The sequence below is a fragment of the Hippoglossus stenolepis genome, chromosome 11 (assembly GCF_022539355.2).
Source record: "Hippoglossus stenolepis isolate QCI-W04-F060 chromosome 11, HSTE1.2, whole genome shotgun sequence".
Taxonomy (NCBI): Eukaryota; Metazoa; Chordata; class Actinopteri; order Pleuronectiformes; family Pleuronectidae; genus Hippoglossus; species Hippoglossus stenolepis.
In genome coordinates this window covers 14,465,097-14,490,837 of record NC_061493.1, presented here as the reverse complement: position 1 = coordinate 14,490,837, position 25,741 = coordinate 14,465,097, and the positions used below count along the sequence as shown (strand labels likewise).

General features: G+C 44.4%; 1 protein-coding gene across 1 annotated transcript; it reads left to right on the top strand.

Annotated features, from left to right (window-relative positions):
- The first annotated feature begins 264 nt into the window (after positions 1–264).
- bcl2b (BCL2 apoptosis regulator b) lies at positions 265–25,741 on the top strand. The gene is made up of 2 exons (XM_035169244.2): positions 265–1,405; positions 23,116–25,741. Exons 1-2 carry the CDS (start codon positions 857–859, stop codon positions 23,251–23,253), a joined length of 687 nt encoding a protein of 228 aa, XP_035025135.1. The 5' UTR covers positions 265–856; the 3' UTR covers positions 23,254–25,741.

Below are 25,741 nucleotides of genomic sequence, written 5' to 3'. Positions count from 1 at the left end.
ACCACATCAAAGTAGCCCTGTGTGCTGCTCATGAATGAGCCAACATCTTTTAAAGAGCTTCCCTTGCTCTTGTCTGGGCGAGCAGCCGAATGAAAGCTGTCTGGGTGAAGTCTTAAAAAAGAAAAAACGTTGTTTAAACACCTATTAATAAGAATATACGCTGTTAATGGTCCTTAGTGCACTTCTTCATCATTCACTCGGAGTCTCCATGCGCAGTCAAAGGAATTACTTTGCGTGGCTGACGTCAGGAATACCTCACCAGCGAGAGCGCGGCCCACTGGCGGCGGTGGGCAGGCTGCTGCTGCTGCTGAAGAGGATATGAGGAGCAGCCGCGGAGGAAGAGGACTCCAGTCCGACCTTGTCTGGCTCACGGTCCCGCGCACGGTTTGTGCGTAAAAACGCTGCTAAAACAGTTGGCGGCGTTTTAACGCCCCTTCAGGCGCGCACAACTCCGGCCTTCATTCATGTCCTTCTGGGTTTTTTAACCACTTCTGGGTAACGTGCACTGGAGAGCAACACTATACTCCAACCCTCTTCCGCATATTGGATTTCTATGCTGAGAGAAGGTCGCCCATGTCCCTCCAAGGAATCGGGAAATGAAGATTGCTGCTTCCACGGACTCAGTACATTTTTGACTTTTAAAACGTTTTCTGTACAGTTTTAATCAAAGGATTTCCTCAACTCTTGAAGCGTTTTTTGCCTGCTGGCGGGGATTACTCGCTTGCATCGCTTACATTTGAATTTGTGGAACCGGATTTCGGGACAGGCTTGTGCGTAAGGAGCAGTGCACATCCGATCATAATGCATTTGATTTAGGACACCATCTGTCTACACAAAGTGCCCAAATTAAGCCGGGATGGCGAGCGAGAGTAATCGTTATATTGTGGAAAAGTACATCTGCCATAAACTCTCTAAGAGGGGCTACGAGTGGGGGTTCGATGATGTCCGGGACGAGGATGAAGCGGATAACGGGTCGATAGTTGCCCCTCCGCCGACTTTGGTGCGCCGGTGCCGCGAAGCCAGCACCGGGCCCGACAACGAGAGCACCCCCAGCCTGTTCAGACGGCTCCCGCAGTCCGAGCCGCACGATGCCATCCACAGGGTCCTGCGGGAGGCTGGGGACGAACTTGAGAGAATGTACCAGCCGGACTTCACGGAGATGTCGCGGCAGCTCTACCTCACCTCCAACACGGCGCAGAGGCGGTTCGCCGAGGTGATCGACGAGCTGTTCCGGGACGGGGTGAACTGGGGCCGGATTATCGCCTTCTTCGAGTTCGGGGGCACGGTGTGCGTGGAGTGCGCGGCCCGGGAGGAGATGACATCGCAGGTGGACAACATCGCGGAGTGGATGACAGAGTATTTGAATGGACCTCTAAACAGCTGGATTAAAGACAACGGGGGATGGGTAGGTGTGATTCCCGTGTAGCTGCAGTTCTGGTGCCACAGCGGCGCAAAAGTGCTCCTTCGCTCTTTTCGCTTTAAATCAGTGAATTTCAGCTGCGTACATGTGTGTGTGTGGGATCAGCACGTGCTTTCTGCTTGGGTTAAATGTCACACAACGTTAAAACCACGTCCTATGGTGATCATTAATAAAAATCCAGCTCGAGATGTGTCCATTACGCACGACAAGCGCTAGGGAGCGATCGAGATGGACGGCCTCACTCAGGAGGCTGCTCCGATTGGACGTTCGCGGTGGCTGTTTAACTCGTTTGGCCAATCAGGGAGCGTGCTCTGTCACACCTCCCGACGCTGTATTAGGAGAGCCCGCCCTGTGGATCGCCAGTGGCAGCCACGCAGACGTCAGGGACAGCGCAGGGTAAAGATCCAGGAAAATCCAGTTCACAAAACCAATATTTTCATGTGTCACAGTAGAAAAAGCCCGGCAAGGCTGATTCATTAATTTTCATTCTCTGAGGCCTCATGTGCTGTGGAGCTCTGGTGCAGCAGGGTGGATGTGACGCAATGAGTCATAATCCCAGCAGAAGGGAAGAGGCCAGACACATGTCAGCAAGGAGAAAACTATTGAATTAATGTGCTCAGGCCTCTGGGCATGGCCGGTCAGGGTTGAGCTCACACACGGGCTTCAGGTAGGAACGAGGGCAGGCATCTATAGAACACACTTCCTGCACAGATGCACAGAGAGAAATCCATTTCTGTTTCTGTGACTTCTTTGCTCCCCGGCAGCTGTTGAACCAATCTGCCATGAATTAGCCTCTAATTAGCAGTGATGCTCTTAATGAGAGCATAACATTTGTGCTGCTTGGTTATTTTAGCTGGAAGGTATCAGATTTGGAGATGTATGGGGGGGGGGCGGTCATCAATGATTCATATTGAACATATCTTCTCAAAGGGAAGGACCGTTTAACATTCCCCTTGAGTGTGCCTTGCCCCTGGAGGTGGCAGGTTGTGGCACATATCAAAGGCAGCCACAGAGGGGGGGAGCCCTCCAGGAACAGAGGGCGCTCATCCCCACAGCCGCATGTGTTTTACATGCACTCCTCTGTGCATTCAGGTTGGAACTCTTTTGTCTGCCTTTTTTCCCCCAGACCTGTGCCTTGAAGCTGCCACAGGCCGGCCTGCTCTGTGTCTCTGGAGCCTGTGCCCACTGCACGATAATGTAGGTCATCATCATCGTCTGTGTTTTCCATCCGGGCGGAGAGGGTTGTATCTCTGCTGCTCTGCATCCACTGGAGAGCGAAAGCACAGTCTTTTTTTAATCCAAAGGATTATTTAGGATTATTTGACAACATATGTCTCCAGTTTGGGTCACTTTGGTGGATTTCTGCTCTCAACAGCTCAAAAGCCACATCCAAGTGAAGTGGGCTCAAACGAGGCTCCAAAACAATTTAACACAGTGCACTCTAATCAGCCTTAATGCTTTAGAGCTCCAGCATCAGACACTGGTGTTGATTTAGATGTTCATTTGAATGCCTTCATCATTGTGGGGAATTTCCTAACGTGTGTTTTTGTTGTTACCTGACCTTTAATAACTGACACTGCAGGCACAGAGCTTTGTCTGCGCTCTGGACTGGGTTTGTGAAATTCAGCGTCTCCTTTTTTTCATGGACAAATATAATGAAGTCATTCAGCGTGTGCCAAATAGAGGTTGTTTTCTCCTTATTCATAGCTGTGCTTGGACAGAAAAGTTTGGTTTTCTACTGACGACTTTGCAATGTTTTTTTTTGTGTAGTTGGTTGATTCGTTTGACGTCTTCCTGAGTTCTGAATCCACATAACTCACATGTTGGAGATATTTCCCTTGAGTGATCGCGGGGCTGTGGGCAGAGAAACTTTGATTAACAGTGAATCTTTTTTATTCACCCATTCTTTTATTTTTCTTGGCTTTATACACAAGAATATTAGAATCCACGAATCAAACACTCCTTGTGTATTAGTTTTTGATGGTAGAATGCACATCCCCATGCAGCTGCAGAAAAAACCTGAGGACACGACCTCAGTGTCTTCAGTTGTAGCCTGGTTTGGCTTGAACAATGGCCGCCACTGATTGGTACTAATGTGGCAAACAAGCTGTTTTATTGTGAAAGTCTCGAGTGGATTGCAAAGAAGCAAACGTGCCACATTTCTAAATCCAAGTCGCTCATCATAGACCTTTCTGAGGGACTTGTCCATCCATTTTGGGGTCACACTTATAATGGGTCATTTCCTTCATTTCATCCAATATCTGCCAGGTAAATGTAAGAAAATGAATCAGAATAAAGCACATTTCATGTATCCGTCGCTTCACTGTTGACCAAAACAAGAGACACTATTTCTTTTGGTTGTGTTGACGCAGCTTCCCAACGTTGAACAAACATGGTTGCGTTCAGGCAGGTTGTGTTTATGGTCGCTCATGCTATCCGTTGTGTTATTGCTCAGGGGTGAATCCTGTGTTTTCCACCACTCTTAAAACAAAGGTGGGAGCTAATCAACCCATTACTGACATTTTGACATGTGAGAGTGGTGTGGAAACAGGTTTCTATCAGCCACCCTCTGTTTCCTGTTGTTTCTGAGACAATTTGAGCCTAAAATAGTAGTGCCCACTAATCATTGTTGAGTCTAGCCATCACCAGTGAGTCAAATATAGTTTTAGTTAAATACAGCTATCTGCACATGCAAAATAACAATGCACTTACTGTATTTGCCAAATCCAAAGCTCAGGGTGAAATTGCAGCCATTCTGCACTGATTACTTCCCTCGCTCCAGGGTGTGAAACACTGTTCCCTAACGCTCGGTTTCAAACTCAACCTTTGTGGTGAGAGAAATTGCTCACATCAGGGGACGATTGTATCGAGGCCACAGTCTCACCCACAAATGGTGCACAAATGTGTTTATTTACTGGTGCTTGCAGTAAATAAAAAATGATTGAACAAAGTGGCAGGCGGCGTTCAACTCCTGAAATTACATGCTTGACCTCTGTTATATTTACTGCCTGAGGGGGCAGCACAGAGCAAATGCCTAAATGTGTTGTGGAGAAAAGCCACAGTTTCACAACTTTGGAAGGTTAAATGAGATCAGCTTCCGAAACTGATTCCTGTTTTTTCATCTCCGTTATTTTTAGTCGTGCTCTAGAGATGCAAATGTCTGTCAGTAAGTTGGTTGGTCCACCTCTGTGGTTTGGACTTAAATATCTCAACAACTATAGTTACGACATTTTGATGATCCCCAGAGGACGAACCATTGTTGGTGTGTGGTTATCCTATGACTTTTCCTCTACAGTCACAATGAGGTTACAAATTGTAGTTTTCAGTTCATCTGAATATTAAGGATTATTGGATATTAATTGTTGTTCAGACATTGATGGTGCCCAGAGGATGAATCGTATCGAGTTTGGTTATCCAATGATTTTTCCTCTAGTGTCACAATGATTTTACAAATTGTGTTTTTTATTGTGAAATATCTCAATCATTGGATGGATTGCCATGAAATTTGCTTCACACATTGACCAGCCCTTCAGGATAAACTGTAATAACTGTGGAGAACAACTGGGTTTTCATCTTAGCGCCAGCCTCAGGTAAAAATTTCAAAATGTCTAATTCCTCAGTTTATGAATAACCACGTGAAAACACATTTTCAACTGTCTTAGCTGTTATTTCTGACTCGTGCCAACAAGCAAGTGCTAACATGCAAAACTTTGGGTGGTGAACATAGCACACATTGTACTCAACACCAGGATGTTAGCATTGTCATTTGAGCACGTAATCACACAGACGCAAACTTTTAGCTCTGTCGTCTTGTTTTCGAGTCGTGTTTTCGTCATGTTGGAGCTGAGGGGCGTAAAGCCCTTTTTTTTAAGCCTCAAACAGCAGGATCAGGTGTCTGAGGAATGCTGCTAACCAGGTGGCCTATTTCTCTGTGTGTCTCGTGTGTGTGTGTGTGTGTGTGTGTGTGTGTGTGTGTGTGTGTGTGTGTGTGTGTGTGTGTGTGTGTGTGTGTGAGGACAGGACAATGTACGTTGGCTTGGTTTGGGTCCAACCAGTGGGGGATTCCCCGAGCACAATCTGCCCATCAACGGGTGGGACCTGCATGTTGCTACGGTGTTGCAGGCGTCTGGCTGCACCCCACTACTCCCTTGTTGCGGCTGAGTGGATCTAGTACAGCGAGGAAGTCATTAATCTCCATATAGGGGACATGTCGGCGGGGAAGAGAGGAAAGAAAAAAACAAACAAACAAACTGAATCATAAAGGAAGCACATACAGCCCATCATGGAAGAGTTAAAGAGGTCTCACTTACATTCAATTTGTGTCCTCTTGATTCTAATTCTTTATCTTTAGCAAGTCAGCCACTAACTATTGCACCATTCCGGTGTTCAAGCCTTGAAGGTTTCCCTTGGCTGTCAACATACAAAAACAAGCCTCCATTGGTAATGGTGGGAATGCTACATTTGAGGAGATGTGCTCTGTAATAAGCTCTATAAGTCATGGTAGATCTTCTCCTTTCACTCTGCACGTTACAGTCAGTTGTTTCCTTTTTCCATCTCTTCATTTGATGTTGTTTATCAGTCCGACCTCACAACCTAGACTGTGGGACCAACTAGGATTTCTTGTTCCCAGCAATCACACAGAGGAACGATTACTCATGCAAATAGCATTCAGGGGTTTTCACTCCCACCCATCATTTCCAAACGGAGAAATAACGACATCGTTTCGGCGCCGCAAGAGTAGAAAACTCTGCAGCTGAGGCCGAGTTTGGAGATTTCAACGACAATGTTATCTCTTGATGTGGACTCGCAGCTCTGTAATAGAGACAAAAGGGCTTAGTGTGGCGAGAAGCAGCCAAGATTTCCCCCCTGTACTGTACCCCTTTTGCTGCGCAGGCCCCAGTCGCTCACCATCTGCCACTGTGTTTACACCCGTCAGCCCGGCAACTGTAATCGCAGAAACATTTCCTACAGACGCAGGCAGCTCTGGGCTGTACGTTTCTGAATCAATCTGACATTAATGCTTTCTTTAAGGAGCAGCCCAGGAGAGATCTCCAGTCTCGCTGCTATCTGGGTCTCTGAGTGTTTGGAATACTTAAGGAAGAATGTCTAAACCTCTTTAGGAGGTGTGGTGAGAATAACAATAAAAAGGCTCCTTCAGTCAGTTCTACTGCTGAGGTTTATCTGCCTAAAAGAAACTAATGGTTGACTGTTTGGTACGTATATAAGGATCTCATTTTACTTTTATCTTCACCTTTACATTGAAAAAGATTTATATAATTTGTATCTTTACATCCATGCCTGATATATAAAGGAATTTTGGGGCACAATTTACTGAAAAATCTGCTACATGTGATGTTACCACCAGGGGCGATGCAGCAGGTACGCAAAGAACCTGGGGCTCGAGCTGAGGGGGGGGGGGGGCCAAAAACTTCAGATTATGTTCCTCCTCAATAACGAATTTCGTTAGAGCTATATTCTGTGATTGCTATATACAGGAAACTGCAACCCCACTACCAGAGCCAAAAGCCTCGTAATTTCTGAAGTTTGGTTGAAGACTAGAACGTCTAACGGAGTGAAGTGTGATGTGCTTGGGATGGTGGTTGGGGTTTGCACTAATTTGGATACTAAAGTAATCATTTGAAGGTTAGAATAATGTGGTTTGGTATTGTGTTAATTTTTTGGTGGTGGGTGTTTGGTTTGGTCCCTTCTGCCCAGGGCCGCGGAATTCCCTTGAAACACACCTGGTTACTATATCTTTTTGTTCCTATTCTCACCGAAAATAATTTTCTTCGAGAAAAAGCAAGTCTGACTTTGCCTCATTACTTTCCAGACTTTTACTGCATTCAACAACAAACCAAAGCTTTTGTGGCAGCTGGATACTGTGCCATAAATTATTAATTCAGCTATTTATTCGAAATTTGAACCGCGATTCTTTTATTTTCTGACAGTAAAATCAAGTTGATCTTCAAACTGCAGACATGCTGTCGTTCTTAATCAGAGAAACACGGCATCTCTTCAAAACTAAAACAAAGAGAATTTGTTTTTTTTCTCATTCTCTTCACTGGAACATGAGGTCAGGCCTGCACTCTCAGATCTTTTCAGCTCGACGTGACACTTGCCTCGATGTCATGTTTACCATTCCATGCGTGGCATGAACATGCCAGAAAATGAGCACCTTTGCTGTGTATGGGAAACAGTCATTTAAAGGGATAGTTCACCCAAAAATTAAAATTCACTTATCTACTCACCACTATGCCCATGGAGGCGTGGGGGAAGTGTTTGAGTCCAATAAACATTTTTGGAGTTCCAGGAGTAAGAAGTGTTTTAGCCAAATCCAACACAATTGTAGTACATGGTGACCACTTTTTCAAACGTATAAAAACAACAGAAAAATAAATCAAAACCATGTTTTTAGCCTAAATGTCTGCTCTTTTCCTCCTTTGGAGCCTAGTACGCACGTAGATCACATCTAGACTAAAAACATGGTGTAAATGACGCTGTTTTGAGTATAATTTTAATATCAGAGCTTCCAGACACTTGGATGACACCACAGGAGCAGTATGGAGGCGTTTTATGGTTTTTTTTCTATTGATTTTTTACATTTGAAGAAGTGGTCACCATTTACTTAAATTGTATTGGATTTGGCTGAAACACTGTTTACCCCTGAAACTCCAAACGTGTTCTGTGGACTCAAATACTTCAGCCACCCCTCCATCGGCAGAATGTTGCGTAGATAATGAGGGAATTTTCATTTTTGTCTGAACTTTCCCTTTAACGTGATTAGCAGAGTTATACAGTTTCAGTTTCTGGAACGTAACTCTGGGGCTTTACAAACGCTCTGCCGGTTTTCCACGGCCTCGCTCCCCCCCCCCGAGACGCTCCACCCCATCCTGTGTGCTTATTTCTGGGCCTCCTCAGAAGAGCCGGAGGAATGTCTGCTGGGGGAACTGCGACTGTAAATAAATAATGGAGATGACCTGGGTGTTTCTTTCCTGAGCGGAGGGCGTGTGCGATTTGGTTCTTTTGTTGGACAGGCTATCATGTCAGCTGAGCGCGCTCCATTCAGGAAATGAACTGTAGTCGGCCGGCGTGCTGACGTGTGCGTGTGGTTTTTTGTTTTGTTTATTATGACTCTCTGTTCAGGCTGCTGGAGCCCATGTGAGGCGCCTGCAGACTGGTATCTGTGGATTCAGCCATATGATTGTGTTTCCTTTGATTATTTTTGCTTAAATCACCTCAACCTGCTGTCTTCCTGTTTCATAAGGGACACTGAGCTGTTTAAAAGCACCACTATCCCAGGCAGAACACTCACTGGTGAATAATAAATGGAGGAGATAAACTCGGACACTAAATGGATGCCCCTCAAGTAGAATCTCAAAGGTTGTCTGAGCTGCCGTCAGGAGCTTACCTCTCTCTATTTCCCTTCTTTATTCTCATCTCCTTCTGTCTGCTTACCCCAGCACCATAAACACTCATTTATAAACGTGCACGTGCCGGGCCTCTTCACAAACAACACGCTAATACCCAGAGACAAGGCCTCCAGTGTCAGGTAACACCCCGGATCCCTGAAAAATGCAGGGACACGTGAGAGGCCTCTAAATATAGTAGTGTTACCATCACTACTCCCGTGTGGTCCTTTAATTGTCATGTTACTCGTAAATCCCCGGCCTGTTCGCCTCTGTGCGATCACGACGCTTATCGTAAACCCGCTGCCGCTCTGCATGGAAAATAAATTAAGCGTTTGAGATGTCAGATAAAAGAGTTTTCCACCTTTCCTGTCATGGTGGGAGCTGGATAATGAGGAGCCCACTGAGACACCAGTTGACTTTGCCATAGGGCCCACCCTTGCAAGCGGCGCTATATCAATATAGGGCAAGGTTAAACGGTTCCTCCCATTGTCTAGCTTCTGTAGATATTTTTGGGACAAACCCCCCCAAAAGGTTTCTATTATTTTTTTTTTATGATTTAATATTCTCAATTAATTTCCAGAGAAACAATGGCTACTGCTGTTTAAACTGCAGCCGCAAATATTATGTCCTATTTCTGCGTTGTTGATGAAGGGAAAGCATTGTTTATGGAAAGTATAACCTAAAGAGTAAATCCTGCAAATAAGATTATTTTTAATTTACCCGACATTGATTGACAGTTTCTTCTGGAAACGTTTCCAGCCAAAGAAATTGTCCCAGTAACCGCAGAGGTTTGTGTTTAGTACCTGTGGCATTGGTTTAAAATAAGTTTTCAAATTATTCTTTTTAATGCTTAAACAAATACATGTTTATTATTACCAATAGGATTCTGGTACAAGACTCAGCAGTAGCTAGAGATTGTAAAGCAGTAATGCTTGGTGGGGCATCATTAATTTGTTCTCATGTGTCCAGCATCCAGTCTACTACTATTCACTTTCTTTTTAGCTCTGCTTTGGTCTCCACCGAGAAAAAATATCTTAATCTTGAGCCGTTAAATCAGTCCAGTATGTTCACTCTGTGTTCAAGGTAGTCGTCTGTCAGCTGTTTGATGCTGGCGAGGTAGCATAGATTGGGTTTTTGAGCTTTTTTGCTTTGTTGCTTGAAGCATCTAAGAATGACGCCAGTGCCAGTGAAGCAAAACCAAAACAATGAGCTAAGAAAGGCTAAAATACTCTGTACTGCTGAGAGAACCTGCAGCAGATTCAAGTGTTACCTCTCTATTATCATTAATACAAGCCTCAGCTTTAGCAAAACACTGTTATTCCATTAACTTTATCTGGTTATCTGGTTGAACTGTCGCTTTTCAAGGTTTTGAAAGTTTATGAATGTACGCACACAGGCGAGCAAACACAAAAGCGGATGTCCTGGTGCAAATCAATTATTTGCCGTCCACAAAATGGCTGTGTACACACTCACGCACATGCACACACACATCCACTGTGGCACAACAGTGTGTACACACAGAAGTGGATGTGGTAGTGTGAATCAATAATGCTGTGTTGTCACAGGGTGACATGTGAGCCATGGCAGGGAGCAGATGGCCCCGGGGTCCCAAGCTTCCTGTTAGCAGTGCGCACACACTTGAACAAATGCACACACATGCACACAGACACACAGACACACACACAAGCACCATCTCTCCTGGGATTTCCCAGTGCAACTAGCCACAGCACTGGCCATTAACAAACAGCATGCCATTATTGGCTCTTCTCTGAAATGCTGAGTACATGCCCTCCCAAAAACTGACAACAGCCAGATAATGATAAATAGATTTCTCTGCCTGGTCTGTGGAGGTCTGGGGTAAATAACTCTCCGCACCCCTCCTACAACCAATGTGATTTTTGGGCAGCGCAGCAAACGTCCCACAGGAAATCTGATCTGTTTCAGTCAACGCTGTGAGTGAGGTCAGCCGTTGCTCGGATATCACTTTGACTATGTTGCATTGATTGAGCGTTTCCGATGAGGCTGTGTCGGTATCGCCGAGCAGAGACTCAATTAACACGGTGGCTGTGTGCAGGTGAAAGAAAGACCCCGGTGAGATATTTTCTCACGCTGACAACATTCACCTGGTTGCAGGAAAAAAAGCAATACACTCCGATTGTGAGATAAAAGCTTTGCACAGTACGTTGATGCAGTTATGTCGTAGGAAGTCGTGGCAGCGAGGATGAGCGTGCTTCAGTGGTGAAGACATTTTGTCACTGTAACAGATAACCCCTGTTGCTTTCTGGGAAATACTACTGCTACACTGACCTACCTCCGACAGGAATATCCCAGCAGCACCGTGGGGCTGTTATACAAGTCTACTCCAAATGCTGCCTTTAATTGGTTATTCAACTCTCAAATAATGACAGTTACTTCAAAGGCAATGGAGAGACTTGGAAGAAGGAGAACTGACAGTGATTCCTTTTCTTCTTAGGTGTTTTATTTATCATTTTTTGGTATTTTTTTGACAGTACAGTGATTAATGTGTGTGTATGTTCTCAGGAGGCATCAGATTTTGATTCTTTTTCTTTTCATTTTTACGATGCCTGGATTCAGTTATGTCAGGCGCCCCTTTGCTTTATAGAGAAGCGTTAACTCTGTGACCTGTCTAGACGAGGCTCGTGTCTGCAAATGTAACCGCAAGTAGTTTAATCAACTCTGCTAATTGACCTGTAAAGTGCTTCCTTTATCTTTCACACTTTATGACCACTTGTGGTTGTAAAAGAAAAAGAGAGAGAGTCCAATAACAATGCGTTTTCTCTCCATTTAATCTACAGAATTTCATTATAAAAAAAAAGAGCTGTGATTGTCACTGTGTCAAATTATCAGCTGGCTGGTTCAAACTCATCCTCTGAAGCCACCCAGTCTATCAGGGTGAGGCAGCCAGACTCCTTGACCTTCAATATTCTCATTAATACGAGTCCACATTCCTGCACTCCAGGGAGGAGATGGGTTAGAAAAATATTCCTGGATGAAATGGCTGAACTTCACAAGGAGTCTTTGATCAGGAGGTGAGGCTAACAGGGTTGTAGAGGAGGAGAGCAGGGAGAGGAGGCTTGTAAAGCCATAAACACACAGTCCATACCCTCTGACCGCCACATGTACCGCAGCCAGGTCCAGGCTGGCGAGGTGATAGTCGGGAAAAAAAAGTAATTATGGTCTCCACCGCCAAGGTTGAAAGACCAAAGCAAAACAAATGTAGCTAGTAGATAAAGAGGGTTTGATCTCATTGGAGTTCATGCTGTTAAGTAAAGTGGGCGTAGATTAGCTCACTCCAGAGACATTTACAGAGCAAACATAGTTCAGGTCTCCTGTTAAAGTCATCTGACTCAACAATCATCTGATTCTCAGCTGATCCACCTCCTGACTAGAAAGCCGAGGAATGACCACACCGGCGTTAAGTAACACAAGAATAAATAAAGAAGGAACATTTAAAAAAACGCCCTGGTTCATATATGTGTAAATGTCTTCCTGTATACAAATAAGATAAGATAAACTTTATAGATCCCAGGCCAGGTAGATTCATTCATTACAGCAACAAATACATATCATATATATATATATATATATGATATCACTGTAGCATTCTTTATCATGATGGATGATGGATGGATTGTGGATAGACAGATAGTAGGTGTAAATTCGCAATAGAATACAATATGAAAATAAAAATGGCCTGTTAATTTATCTACAGAATAAAAGTCTATTTTATATACTCTCATCTTCAATTCACATGGCATCAATGTTATTTGACAACAGACAGTCTCTGAATGTAACTAATGACATTATCCATGGATTATTCCAAAGAGAAAAAAGCCTTAAAAAAAACTCTATTAGGAACTGACATGTTCCTTATTAGCTTTCTGCACATTTCACACCAGACCCACGATGTCACAATAGGCAACTTATTATCATTCCTCATGTAGGCTGTGTTTCCCTTTGGTCTGTGTGTGCAGACTGGGAAGGTCACACAGCTTAGCGTGAGCCAACCTGCACAGATAATTCAAACAATCCTTCTTTTTAAAAAGCGTACAGCTCAGCGCAGCTTCTCCAAGGTCCCTGTGAGTCACACCGAACTCAGTCGAGAGGCAAAGTAAAGGACAGGGAGTAGAAGTAACACCCAGCCCAGCTCTTAGCCACCGAATGAGGCTTCATTTACATTCATCTATGTTTGAGATGGGTGTAGTTCTAGTTATTTTATTACATAATGTACGTGTGTGTTTAAGCCGTGTTCCTTTTGCAGTTGACTTATCTCAGGGTTCATTCCTTCTCATATCAGGCCTCTAGGGTTGCGCACAGTGCAGTTGTTTGTTACCACACATCAATGCATTCCTCTCATTCCTTTCCCCCTCAGCCTGGATGAAAATCAGCTGGTTGCCTGAGAGAGGTCATTGAACTTTCCCCCAGTATTCCCAGTCTGAAAGGAGGGGGAAGGAGAGGGGGGGGGATGTCTGTGCGGAGAACGTCTTGTGCTCATTCTGAGATTTGGAAAGATTTGGCTGTGGGTATCGGCTTAGGGGTTTTTTCTGTCGGAAGTTGAAATGTGCGAAGAATAATTATCTCTTTCCTTCCCTCCTGTTTTTAAATGACCTCACTCTCCATGCAGGATATGGGATGTTTTGTCACGCATTTCACAATTTTCAGCTCTCAGCCTGTGGTTTAAGCTGCTTTCCTTCCCATATTGAGTTTTGGTTTGTCTTCCCACATGTTTTTCAATCGCATGATGCAAATATGAAAACCAGTACCGGTGGAAGTTTTCAGATCGTATTGCTTTAGTAAAAGTAATAGTACAACAGCATTCAAAACCTTACAAAAGTGCTATGGCAAAATCTACTTTATTATTATTATTATTATTATTATTATTATTATTATTATTATTATTATTAGGAGTAGTAGTAGTAGTAGTAGTAGCCTTTATTTAACCAGTTTAGTCCCATTGACATTAAAAATCTCTTTCACAACGGAAGCCTTTTAAGACTTGATTATATAAAACACTAACACAGATGATCTGGACTCTAACATGATAACCTTAGCGTGAACAGGTTTATATATATATATCAGAAACTACCTAAGAATCAAGAATCAATAACAGTCAGGCTCTATTAAAAGTAAAATAATTCTCTCTACAGTGTTGTAGAGTAGAAGAAAGACATAACTGTACAGTATTTAAGTAAATACACTTTCCACCATTGGCAGCAGATGCCTTCACTGTGACTGTATGGAAAATGTTCAGCTCCTCTAATTCCCCACTTTCAAGCGTCTTCCTGAGGGAGCTGCATGCGCCTCAAACAGACGACTGTTTTCTCTGACATTATCGGACATCTGAGATCCTCAATCTGCTCTGTTCGCTCTCTGTGGCCTCTCTCATTCACGTGGGCACATGGAGAACACAGCTCAACCTGAGAGGCCCCGTGTAAACCACTCCGAAAGCGCCTAAAGTGACAAGCTTTTCATTTATCTGCCGAATTTACAAGATGTCTCCCGTATGAGCGAGGAGACTACGAGAGGCGCTGGCCCGTCTAGCTTTGATGTCCTATAATACATTCTCCTCCGCCAACATGTTTAATTCTCTGTCGGATGATGTTACACTCGACTTGTTTGGCAGTGCTCCCTGAATTTCAGGGGTAACTTGGGATGTCATCAAAAGTAAAATCACAACATTGCCGGGAAATAAAACCTGGCCTTTTGTCACGGTTTCTTGTTCTTTCACTGGAGGCGAAGATTTAGGAGTCGGTTAATGGTTCAAAACAAACACAAATCTCTTAGTTACAGTGCCTAACACCCCCCCACCCCACCCTTCCTTTCTCCACAGCGGCATTTGTATGACTAAATGTTTGGCCCAGCCAGTCTTTCCCTAGTTACCCACACAGACTGATTCAACCATTCTTGGCTCTACCACAGAGAAGCCATAGTCTCAACCTAGACAGTGATGTCATCCCCACAGTGTCCGGCACAGGAAGTGACTTCACACAAACTGAACAGAAGCCCCTGTTTTAGAACATCAGGGTTGTGTAATTCTGTTACATAAGAGCTTGAAAAAAGGAAAAAGCTCAGTTTCAAGCGCACAAAACCACAAGTGCGGCGACGCTGAATGCTTCTTTTCAAGAAAATCCCAAAGCAGATGACATCATGAGTTCAGATCAATTAGTAAGCTGCATATGGCGTTCCCACACACTCTTTACGCCATATACAGTGGTCCTATAGATACAGCAGCCTATTATCAGCGTGGCTGTGGCTCAGATGGTGGTTGTGTGGTCTCAAGGTCTTAGGGGGTGAGCGGGCCTGACTTTTAAGGCAAGAGGCACCGTGCCGCCCCTGTCACAGGAAATGAACCTCTCCCATGGGCTGTGTCTGTCACAGGAGACGCAACAGGCCACTCGGGAGTCCGCTGGTTCCCACGCTCTCTATCAGAGAACCAATCCACCAGAGCAGTCCAGTGACGGGGGCCTCACATGCTCCTTTGTTTCACCACAAATAAGTGATGCTTTAGTTCCTGTCCACAGCAGTATACCGCTGATTTAAAGCTGATAAAAAAGCAGTTTAAAATGTGAAAGTTTAATGATTACCTTAACTTTAGTGAATGGGAAACTGGCCTTGCCGCTTTGTTCCGTGGAATTCTTCTGCATGTTTTGAATGCCACAGATAGTTTCCTCCACCAAGTGGCTCTTTGTACGAGCAGCAAAACAACCGAGGATGGAGAGTTTCACTCAACCATCCCAGAGAAAAGCACTGCAGCTTTTCGGCTGTCACGATGCTTACATGGTTTTTTTTGAAGCCACAAAAACACATCATCAGAGCAGCCGATGTACCGCGTGTGGTTTCCTTGGAGACACAAAGGTAGATTTATTAGACACCGACATTGCAGACTTCCTGTGCTTTTCTCGAAGCCAGGTTTAATGCACTCCAAACACACCGGCCTCCACACGTGTGCGCAATGACTCAGCGGCCCTTTTCCATTCCCTACTCTTGCACGTCATCAGTGGCCTTTTAAACAGGAGAGAGTTGTTTTATTAAAGAGGGCAGCCCTGCAGCAGAGGTAGAGATGAAACCCTCTTGATATTGAGTCGTGTCACAGCAGCTGCAGCTTTCTGCCCGGCTCAACTCTTGTCACTTCCTCCCCCGGATGGGTTCGGCGCAGACGTCTTTTTAGCTGCATTGTATCTATTTCAGGAAGCCATTGTGCCAAGTTGTGGTAATTGTAAAGGATCTGGGATGAATGCTGGAGGTTAAAATGGGTTTCAAGGTCAAAACCATAGGAGAGGATTGTTTTAAAGAATAAAAGAGGTTGTCTGATTTATTGTGAGAGAGTGGGACTGTGTGTCTGTAGCTTTCCCTTTGCTTTGATGTCTCTTCGCTCTGCGCGGAGAAGTGACTGATTGTAAATGATTGTCTCTGAGCATCGGGAAGGTGTGAAGAGGTCCCGATGCACCCAGGAGAGCTGGAGGAGAGAGAGGTGACAGGAGAGCAAAACCCCCACTCTGCATCGCTCGCTCCTCTGTACCCGCAAGGTCGCCCAGTCCTTCATTGCACGTTGGATCAAAGCTGGTCAATAAAAATCAGCGAGCTCGACGAGAACAAACGGCCTGCGAGGATCACACACAACTGCTCAGTCAAGGGTAGGTGAATAGATCGGGGGATGTTCGCCAGTTCAAAAAATCTCTCTGCACTCCAAGAAAAACCTCCGAAATACTACATGCGTCTGCACAAATTGGACGGTTTGACTCCAGTGGTTCTCCTCCTTCTGCTGCCTCCTTAATGGGATGAAAAAGAAAACAAGTTTACTGAAGCATTATTCATCTCCTAAGAAACCAAAGTCTCATGTGTAAAGATATACGTAGTCCTCATTTATCTGGTGGTTTAGACGATAAATAATGGAGACAATAAGAAGAAAAAAGCAAAGAGAGTCATGAGGAGTGTTGGTGATTTACTGGCGATCACGTTTCATGTTCCAGCGGAGCGGGCCCACTCCCACGGGGGAGCGTGCTGTTTTGTAAACACACAAACGCTGGCGCTGACGCAAATTTGAATATTTATGAGGCTTTGGGGTATAGCATCCGACGTCAAGAGTGTTTCTCCCTTTACACTGGAGTCCGGTGTAATGACTGTTGAAAGCACACAAGTATGAAACCTGAGTCTTCAATGAAATTCTGGAGGAGGAAAATGAAAAAGGTTTCCCTGTTTCCTTGGTTTGATGTCAGGACTCTCCTTTTGATTCTTTTTATTTCCAGACAGACTGAGGTTTCTTCAGAGTTACCATCTTGTCTGGCTGTTAATAAGCAGGTAGTTGTGAGGCTACTTGTGGAACCAGAGATTAAAAACCTTTTGTGCTTAATTCCATCAGTTTTATTAAATTGTAAGTATCTTGTTTAATCACAGTTTGGTGCTTTAGTGTGGAGAATAGTTTTTCAGAAGTGGTTCAATGTGTCCTCAGCAGTTTTGTAGCTCTCTGTGCTTATTTAAAGACAGATTATGTCATAAGAAATTCCCAGAGCACATGTTGACCTCCAAAAATAACTTGACCTTTAGCTTTAAAAATAAGCTAAAATAGTAGTTTGACAGAATTACTTGATTTCGATGGACCATGTTTAATCGAAGAAGAAAAATGGTAAAATGTCGTTTCATGGGAGAATGAGCTTCATTTCGTAGCTGGTAACAATAACTTCTCTCAAGAACAAATTAAACACAGATTCTTTTTTCTTAATTGTGTTTATTTGCTCAGCTTCAGAAAGAGCCACGCGAGCCAATCCCCCGTTTTGACCAGTCTGGATGCTAAGCTAATGCTAACCAGCTGTCGGTGGTCACTTTGTATTCAACAGATGAGCGAGGTTTCGATTCTCTCCTCTTAACTCTGCACCAGAGAAATTTACATGCAGAATGTCGATAATGCAAAACTGCACACGAATAATTACCTATTGATCGACTAATCGCAATTGACTAATTGTTTGACCTCTGTGAGGATGTCTTAGGTCAACGATGCTACATAAACATTTATTATATCTTTGATGGTCTGATCTACTAAAAGTTTGTTTATTGATTGGGACTCATTTCCAGATATTAACAACCTCCCCGTTCCCTGCTCGTCCTCCCTCGGCTGTAAGGTCGTTGTTTCAAGGTGTTGCAGTGTTGTCGCAGATTTGTGAAGGGCTCAGGCTCCTCAGCTCCAGGCTGTTTGCTGGTGCTGACGCAGGGGGATTCACCGGGTAATGAGTATTGCAACAAACTCCCCCGTCATCTCATTTTTGCCAGTCCGGTCGATGGATGACAGTCTCAGTCCCCTGACTTGATCGAACATGACCTTGCTGCCAGACGAGCGCTCGGCTTCCTGCCACCCTTTGTGTGTGGAGAGAGTTGTTATATATATGTGTGTGTGCAATGGTATATAAAATAACCATATGCACACATGAAAGACGGATATATAAGTGTGGCCTATACTACGATCAAAACAGATAAATTACAAAGGACATTCATGCCTTTCTTGCGTTTTTTTAAAATCTCCCATTACTTCCCTGTGGCTCCTGAAATGGGAGTTTAGTTTGACTTTAATTAGCTGCGGAGAAGTCTGCGAGAGGCTCATTAGAAAATCAAAGAGCAGCAGCGTATGCAATATTGTAAGTGTGTTACTGTTTGAATGCTTAGGAAATAAACAGAGCGTGGGGAGCAGCTCGGTTCAGAGGTGGATATAGCAGCAAAGCCACAACAGGCTCTTTAATTACAAGTTGAACTTTAACCCACATCCCCTTTCTCTCTGTCCCAGTCTGCCCGCAATTACCCGTGGAAACGTCCCACAGCAGAGATGACTGCCTAATCATTTTTCTGTTTTGGCAAAGCGCTGCTTGGGGTTTTAACGGAGCTATAGCCAAGTGCACAAGATGACTCATTATCTTGCACACAAGCCCAGGGTTTACCCAAAGGAATCTGCAAATGGTTGCTAGGCCCATTTCCTGGTCACATATGGCCATCGAAGGGAGGCGACAGTGCAGAATGTCTTTGTGTCCGCGAGAAAGACACCCAGAGGTCTAAATCATGTGAAAAACAAATCAGAGGTCAAGGACAGGCCCTCTCCTGCTGGTGGGAAAAGCAAATCATGTGTGAAGCTTCCAGCCTGGGTAACAATGACACTCGGGCAGCAGAGTTGCCACCCCATGGCTGAGTACAGGATCCTCTCAAGTCCTCGCTGCTCAGTCTGACTCCTTTACTCCTGTATGTGTCTCTCCCAGGGATTCATTGTGTGTAGTAAAAAAAAAAGAAACGAATGGGAAGGGAGTGTGTAAACCTGGCCGGGCCCTTTCCCACTGGATTCATGGCTTCTGTGGGGCAGCTGTGACCTTTTAAAAGCCATTGATCCAAGAAGTGAATACTGTAGAGAGCTGCAGCCTGGACTTTATTTCCCAGATGCACACCTGCTGCTGGCGGCAGATGGTTTGCTGCAGGGCAAAGATGAGGTTTTTTTATTTTTTTGGGAGGATTATAGTTGTCTTTTGTTGATGTGATGAATGCAGATGTTTTGTCCTTTACTGTCCCGGTCAACCTTCTGTGTCCTCCTGTGCCAGCTGCTTATTATTATTGTCCTTATTTTCCTTCAAAGGCTTCCATTTTCATTATGGGTAGTCAATAGAGACGGAGACAGAAGAGACAGGAATGTGAGAACAGAAAGTGCCAGGGTTTGTTTTTCACACTGCTCACATGGCCGCGGCAGCACCGCTCGCTAACGTGTGGGTGAAAAAGTTCCAGGAGCTGAAATGGAGCATGCCTCAGTCTCATGATATCCACCTGACACCCCTCCTCCCCTCCCGCCTTCCTCTATTTCCCAGCCCTCCCCTGAGTCAGTCTGGAGTTATTACCATCCGTGTCCTTGAGGGATTCTTTCAAACATCCATCACCGCTCTTACGAACCTCTTACTGTAATTGGCCCACTTTTTTTGTTTCAGACTTAAATAGATGATAATCTATGCCGACAGTCTGGGACATACCGAGGACACGCTTCATGAGTTTGTCCTTTAGCCGAGCACGCGCCGGAAGTGGTCGGCCATATTAACCCGATGCAGGACCTGGTGGCCGTTTTATGTAATTGCCTCAATAAACTGTAAATTTTCCAGACGTAGGTGAAAAAATAGATAAAGGGGTCTCATCTGGAGGTCTGACTAAAGAGCTTGTTCTATAATTAGTACCTGAATCTAGGCAGCCAGAGGGGGGAGGTAATCATCAGTGATAGACAGGGCTTGGGTTAGGCCAAACTAGTGTGGTAGTTCTAAACCTGCCTGTTTGGAATGGGCTGTTTGCTGGACCTGTGTTAATGCTGGTTGCAGCTTTTCTTTCTGAAACTGTCGAAGTGACCTGCAGTAATTGAGCCACGCCGAGTAGAGACCTGCTGCCGGACTCAGTCCACAGAACCCTGAGGCTGCACCACCTCTGCTGCACAAAGAGCTGTTCACCTCTTGATTCAGAGTTCAGTGAAACTCGACTTAGAACGCAGAACCCTGAACTGGAGAATCAGTTGTCGTGAACGCGCTGCTGCTACAGAGCACTGGTTGAGTATTCAAAGTTACCCAAACACATACCAAGTGTGATAAGGCTGATAAGATGAATGGTTCTTGAGATATGTGAGCCTCATACCTACAGACAGGGATTTCTGGAATTGTTCGATAGATTATTAGATACATTTTCTGTGCCCTGTTAGCATTGTCTCCAAGAACATATCAGCATTTAGCTCTGGTACAGTCTCACAGAGTCTCTTGTCTTAGCCCTTGATAATTAAAATCACTCAGCTGCAACAAAGGAAATGCCGTGTGGTTCAAGCTATTTGCAGCTGATTTAAGAGAGCAGTGTGTTTTGACACCAGAGGGTCTAAAGCGGGAAGAAACTGCTGATCCTTCCTCCTCTGTGTCACCGACTGGCCCCCAACCTCAAGAATGCCACAGGACGGGAAGGGAGGCGAGGGGGAAACAGGAAATACTTTTGTCTCCCTCACTGCACTCTAGAAGGGATGTCTCCTTTTTTAGTCCTGTGTGGGCTTTTTGTTTGATGAAAGGAAACCGTACGTTAAAATGTGACAATTAATGGGAGAGTATCATGACCCAGTTCTGTTTGGATCAAGGTCGAATGAAATGTGTGTTTTCTAGTGAGACGCACACAAAACGTAATTACAGAAGGTAACCTGAGTTAAAGCAAACAGATTAAAGTAGAATAATATGATAATAAGTTCCCATGGGGACTGACACAGTAATGTTGTAGGGAAATAAACGTAACTATTCACCGTTGTTCACAGATCAAGTTACAAGTAAGAACTCAAAAGACTAAATGAGCTACAGTCTCAACACGCTGATATTGATATTCAATCGGAAACTTGTGTGACTGGATGACACTCTGTAGTTAAATTTGAGATAATCTACTTGTGTGCGTGTGTGTATGTGGTTGGATGGGGGGGGCTGGCGGCTTAGCACCATGACTTCCTGTCCAGCTGTTCCTGCTGTCACCTCTTAAGAGCGGATGTCTGTATTTCCTCGTCTAAGACACGCAGCTAAATGCAGCCCAGGCCTCGCTTGCGCTTTCTCAGTGTGGAACAGGCCTCTTTAAATAAAAACTCCTGTGAGCAGCAGAAATCATTCATGTTACTCAGAGGGTCCGGGTTCCATTAATATATTTATGCTTGAGTGCTGCGGCGCTTGTGCACTTGCAAAAATAGAAAAAGCAAATCAGTTGATGTACAGTTGCCAAAGGGCTCTTTGTGATTCCCATGTTTGTTTACAGTGTGTTTCTGGGCGTGTAGCGTCTGAGGTTGTGCGTAGGAGCGCGTGAGGGACGATAAACAGAGGACGGACGGATGGATGTTGCAGCCTGGGTGTAATAACACTATTTACATCTTAATGGATCAGTGGGCCTTTCTGAGTTTTCTCCGGGTGTCTGCGTGGGTTTTCTCCGGGTGCTCCAGCTCCCTCCCACTCATGAAGATTGGGGAATGGAAAACTGGAGACTCTAAATTGACTGTAGGTGTGAATGGGAGAGTGAATGGTTTTTTGTTTCTGCAATACGCTGGTGACCTGTTCAGGGTGTACCCCCGACTCTCGCTGTTGTTAAGCACTTTGTAACATTGTTAAAAAAAAGTGCTTTTATAAATAAAGCTCATCAATAATGGTTTGATGTATAGATCAGATTAGAAAAAACTGATTTTGTTTCCTCTGGTGGTATTGAGTTGGGCAGAGAGTTTGTTGTGTTAGTCTTCTTTCAGATGTACTTTCATTTTAAATATATACATTTTGACTTTCGAGGAATAATGTTTCTGTTACGCCAAATTATGTACAGGCCTGACTTTGAACACTTTCTCTTGAAAAAAAAACCATGTCTCTATAAAAACTGCTCCCTGGGAGGTCTGTGAATTATCCGGAGTAGAGAGAAAACCGCCTCTGGAAAGAGTTGCTGCAGTTGAGTGTTGAATATTTTAAACATAATTCTTAAACATCATTTTAAAGTGCTATGGGCAAGTCAAACGTAACTCTATTCACCCCGACTCTACTGGGAGTGGAGGCAGAAATCTGATCTGTTTCATTAACCCAACCAGAACCATCTTTCTTGCACAGATAACACTGAAGTCAAGTCAAATTATTCTTATAATTTGTGTGATCCGAATTATTAAAGCAATAATGAATGGCTTTATAGGAGCAGGTGTTGTCTGTGTAGCCAAGTACAGATACGTTATCGTACAAGATGACATATCAGCCTCTAACCAGAAGGTCAGTGGTTCAATTCCCAGCTGATTCCACATTTCAAAGTGTCCTTGGACGAGATACTGTTCCCCTAACTGCCCCATGGCTGTGCGGTGTATGAATGTGTCTTGTACTGTACAGCACTTGGAGCCACACATTTGCACAGGCGGACATGTTGTGTAGACTATTATTAAGTCAGTCTTGCATTGGCCTTTCTGTGAATATTAAACTGCTGCTAAAAATGATCCATGCAAATGTACTATCTGCTCCTGTTTGAAGTAGCATTCACTCAAAAGCTATAGCGGCCACATGTTTTAGAAAATTCATGAGATCTTTGAAATGAATATAATCACATTTGCATCAACCGTGCATTTAGATGTGTTGTGTCTTCAGTATGAGCGATAGACGTGCCAGACTTATCTGTCGTGGGGTTTTCTAGTCGACTGCACCCATCAGATAACCGACTGATGCAGAGACACAAGCGCAGGTAAACACATTTTCTATGACAGCCCAATAAAGTGTCTGAATCCCTCTTCTGTTTTCGCAGGATGCCTTCGTGGAGCTGTACGACCGACACGGGGAGTCCGTCTTCAGCTGCTCCTGGCCCTCCATCAAGACGGTCTTCGGCCTGGCGGCGATCGGGGCGGCCAGCCTCACCATCGGAGCCTACCTGACGCAGAAGTGAACGAGCCCCGCACTCGACTTTGTTCCTCGGCATCCTGCTCCTCTTCCTCGTGCCTCTCCTTCTTTTTCAAATCCTTTTTTTAAAGACTCCTCCTGACCCCTCAGAGACAACCTTCAGACTCTACCCAATCCGGCTCTCTTCAAAGGCCTTCCCTCGGAGAACTCCCTCTTCCTCAGACCCCTTCACGTCAAAACAGACACGTATCAAAACAACTGAAGGAGCCTGATGCACGGCCCATACAGAGCGAATGACGTCTAGAAAAGAGGCAGCTTAGATGTAATCACACTAAGCTGGGCTACAACTGAGGAGAGAGGAGGGCTCAGTCACATTTCTATCGTTCTTCTGTTTTTGTTTTGTTCTGCCTGCTTCTGTACTAGTTATAGCATGAACGTTGAGTGTTAGTGTAGACGCTGCATGTGTCAGAGAGCTCTGTTTGAAGGCCTTGATGATGGGCGTGCAGGGACGACCAAGATGATAATGATGGCACCCCCACGCCGGAGAGGACGCGGCCTCAAAACCGCCCCCCCCCCCGCTTGTTAGGACGAAGAACCCTGTTTGAACTGTGGACTCCAGTTTGCCCCCTACAGCCGTCCTTCAAAGGACTTCCTCCACAGAACAGCTGCTCAGAATCTATAATGGAAACATCTCGCTAGAACCAGCACAGTGTGTGTGCATGTGAGTGTGAGTGTGAGTGTGTGTGTGTGTGTGTTTGTGTGCTGCTTTGGCTCTGTGGACAGCTCCAGTGAACACTGTACACACTGCACCATTATACTCTCCCTGGGCGGGACAGTGGAGGACTTTTTTTTTCAAAGCTCCTTGTTTGCTATTTTTATGTTAATTTAGAATTCTTGCATCACACTAAACCCCAGCAGAGAAAGAGGGTTTTATTTAAGGAGAGGAAAAACCTGCCAGAGCGGTGAAGAAAAATGACATATACTGCAAGAAATGATGAGCACAACACAAAACAGCGAGGTAGACAGGAAATAAACATTGCATTTCGGATTTTAATACGAGAAGAGTGCACTCCTCAAGAGAAGTCAGTGTCAACACTCCTCTGCTAAATCATTCCCCCTCAAAATCCCCCCAAACCGCCCTCGCTGTCGGCTCTCAGCGACCCTGAAAAAGCCGTCAGTTCTTTTGTATTTTCTACCTCTGTTGCAGTTTTCTTCCTCCCTTCGCTCGGTCCACCCAGGTTTCAGAGACACGACCCAGCCAACATGTGTCCTGCAGCTGCTGAGGCCCCACAGAAACTCTGTCATCACGCTAAAGAATCCACTCGGACGTTGACGTGGACTGAGAGAACCTCGCTCGGCCACAGACGGCTGTGGGTTCAGCGCGAAGGCGGCTTGTCCCGAGCAGCTGGGACCTGAGAGGTCCCTTCTCTGCAGATTCATCCACTCATTGATTTGTTCCTCTCAGCCTGATATTTGATTTCATCGATGTTTGTCTTGTGTTACAGTCGGATAGAAACGTTTTTGGGGCTCACACAGAATGTTTTATTGTGAACAGTCGTCGGTTATGGAAAAGTGGTTTTTCATTTTTTTTTTCCAACTTCTTTGTTGCATGGTTGAAAGATAATGTCTTCACACAATGAATATTATGTGTAACCATATTTATAACAGAGTAGGTTAGAGGATAACAAATAACAACAAAGAAGTTGCGTTTTCTATTTATTGAGAGGTACCAGATCACAGACTTTTAACTTTTTTTGGTTTTGTTTTCACTTGTTTTTTTCTATTTCTATGGAATCACACTGTAACTACATTATTTCCTGGCTGCTATTATAACAAGAAAAAGTTTAAAAAGTGAAATTCTGTGTCGTATTAATATCGGCTTAAGGCTGCTATACTGTTGATTTAAACCTTTATTTACAGCTTAAACTGCCACAAATTAACAGTATAGTTCTAGAGAGCTGGAAACCAAAGTTAACTTGTATTAATCTTTGATTTAAAAACAGAAAACAACAACAAAAAAAAGACAGAAAACAAAAGTAGCTTAATGAGAATTTGCGTCGCTCCACTGGGTTCAGTGAGGCCTCGTGATCTCTCTCTGTGGAGGGTTTGTCTAGTGTTACTGTTCTATATCAGCTAAACCTTTTGTCAACTTTGTGCTCCGACGATAACTCAGTGCTTATCTGTAAAAAATGTCCACCTGCCAGACCCAAATGACTTGTCTCCGTTATCACTCTAAAAACCACCTCCAGCTCCCGGTGTGAGATATTCCAGTGACGTGTCTGTGAGAGAGGAACAGAGGCTGATTTATGAGCAGGAATAGGAACAGTTTAACAGCAATATACTGTAAGGTTTTTTTTTTATATTCTCTGTGCATATATGAATGTAGGCACTATGGTTGCTGTACTGTTTTATGTCTATAATCGCAAAACCTGTAGCACTTAAAAAAAAGTGAATTGTGTTTCTGTTGTTTACTGCTATATCCACAATAAGCTAGTGGGATCACATTGTTCCTAATAAACCAGATTTCTCAAGCA

Coding starts and splice junctions, on each gene's coding strand:
- bcl2b (XM_035169244.2), top strand. CDS start 857: ATGGCGAGCGAGAGTAATCGTTATATTGTGGAAAAGTACATCTGCCAT. Junction 1,406..23,115: donor TTAAAGACAACGGGGGATGG/GTAGGTGTGATT, acceptor CTGTTTTCGCAG/GATGCCTTCGTGGAGCTGTA.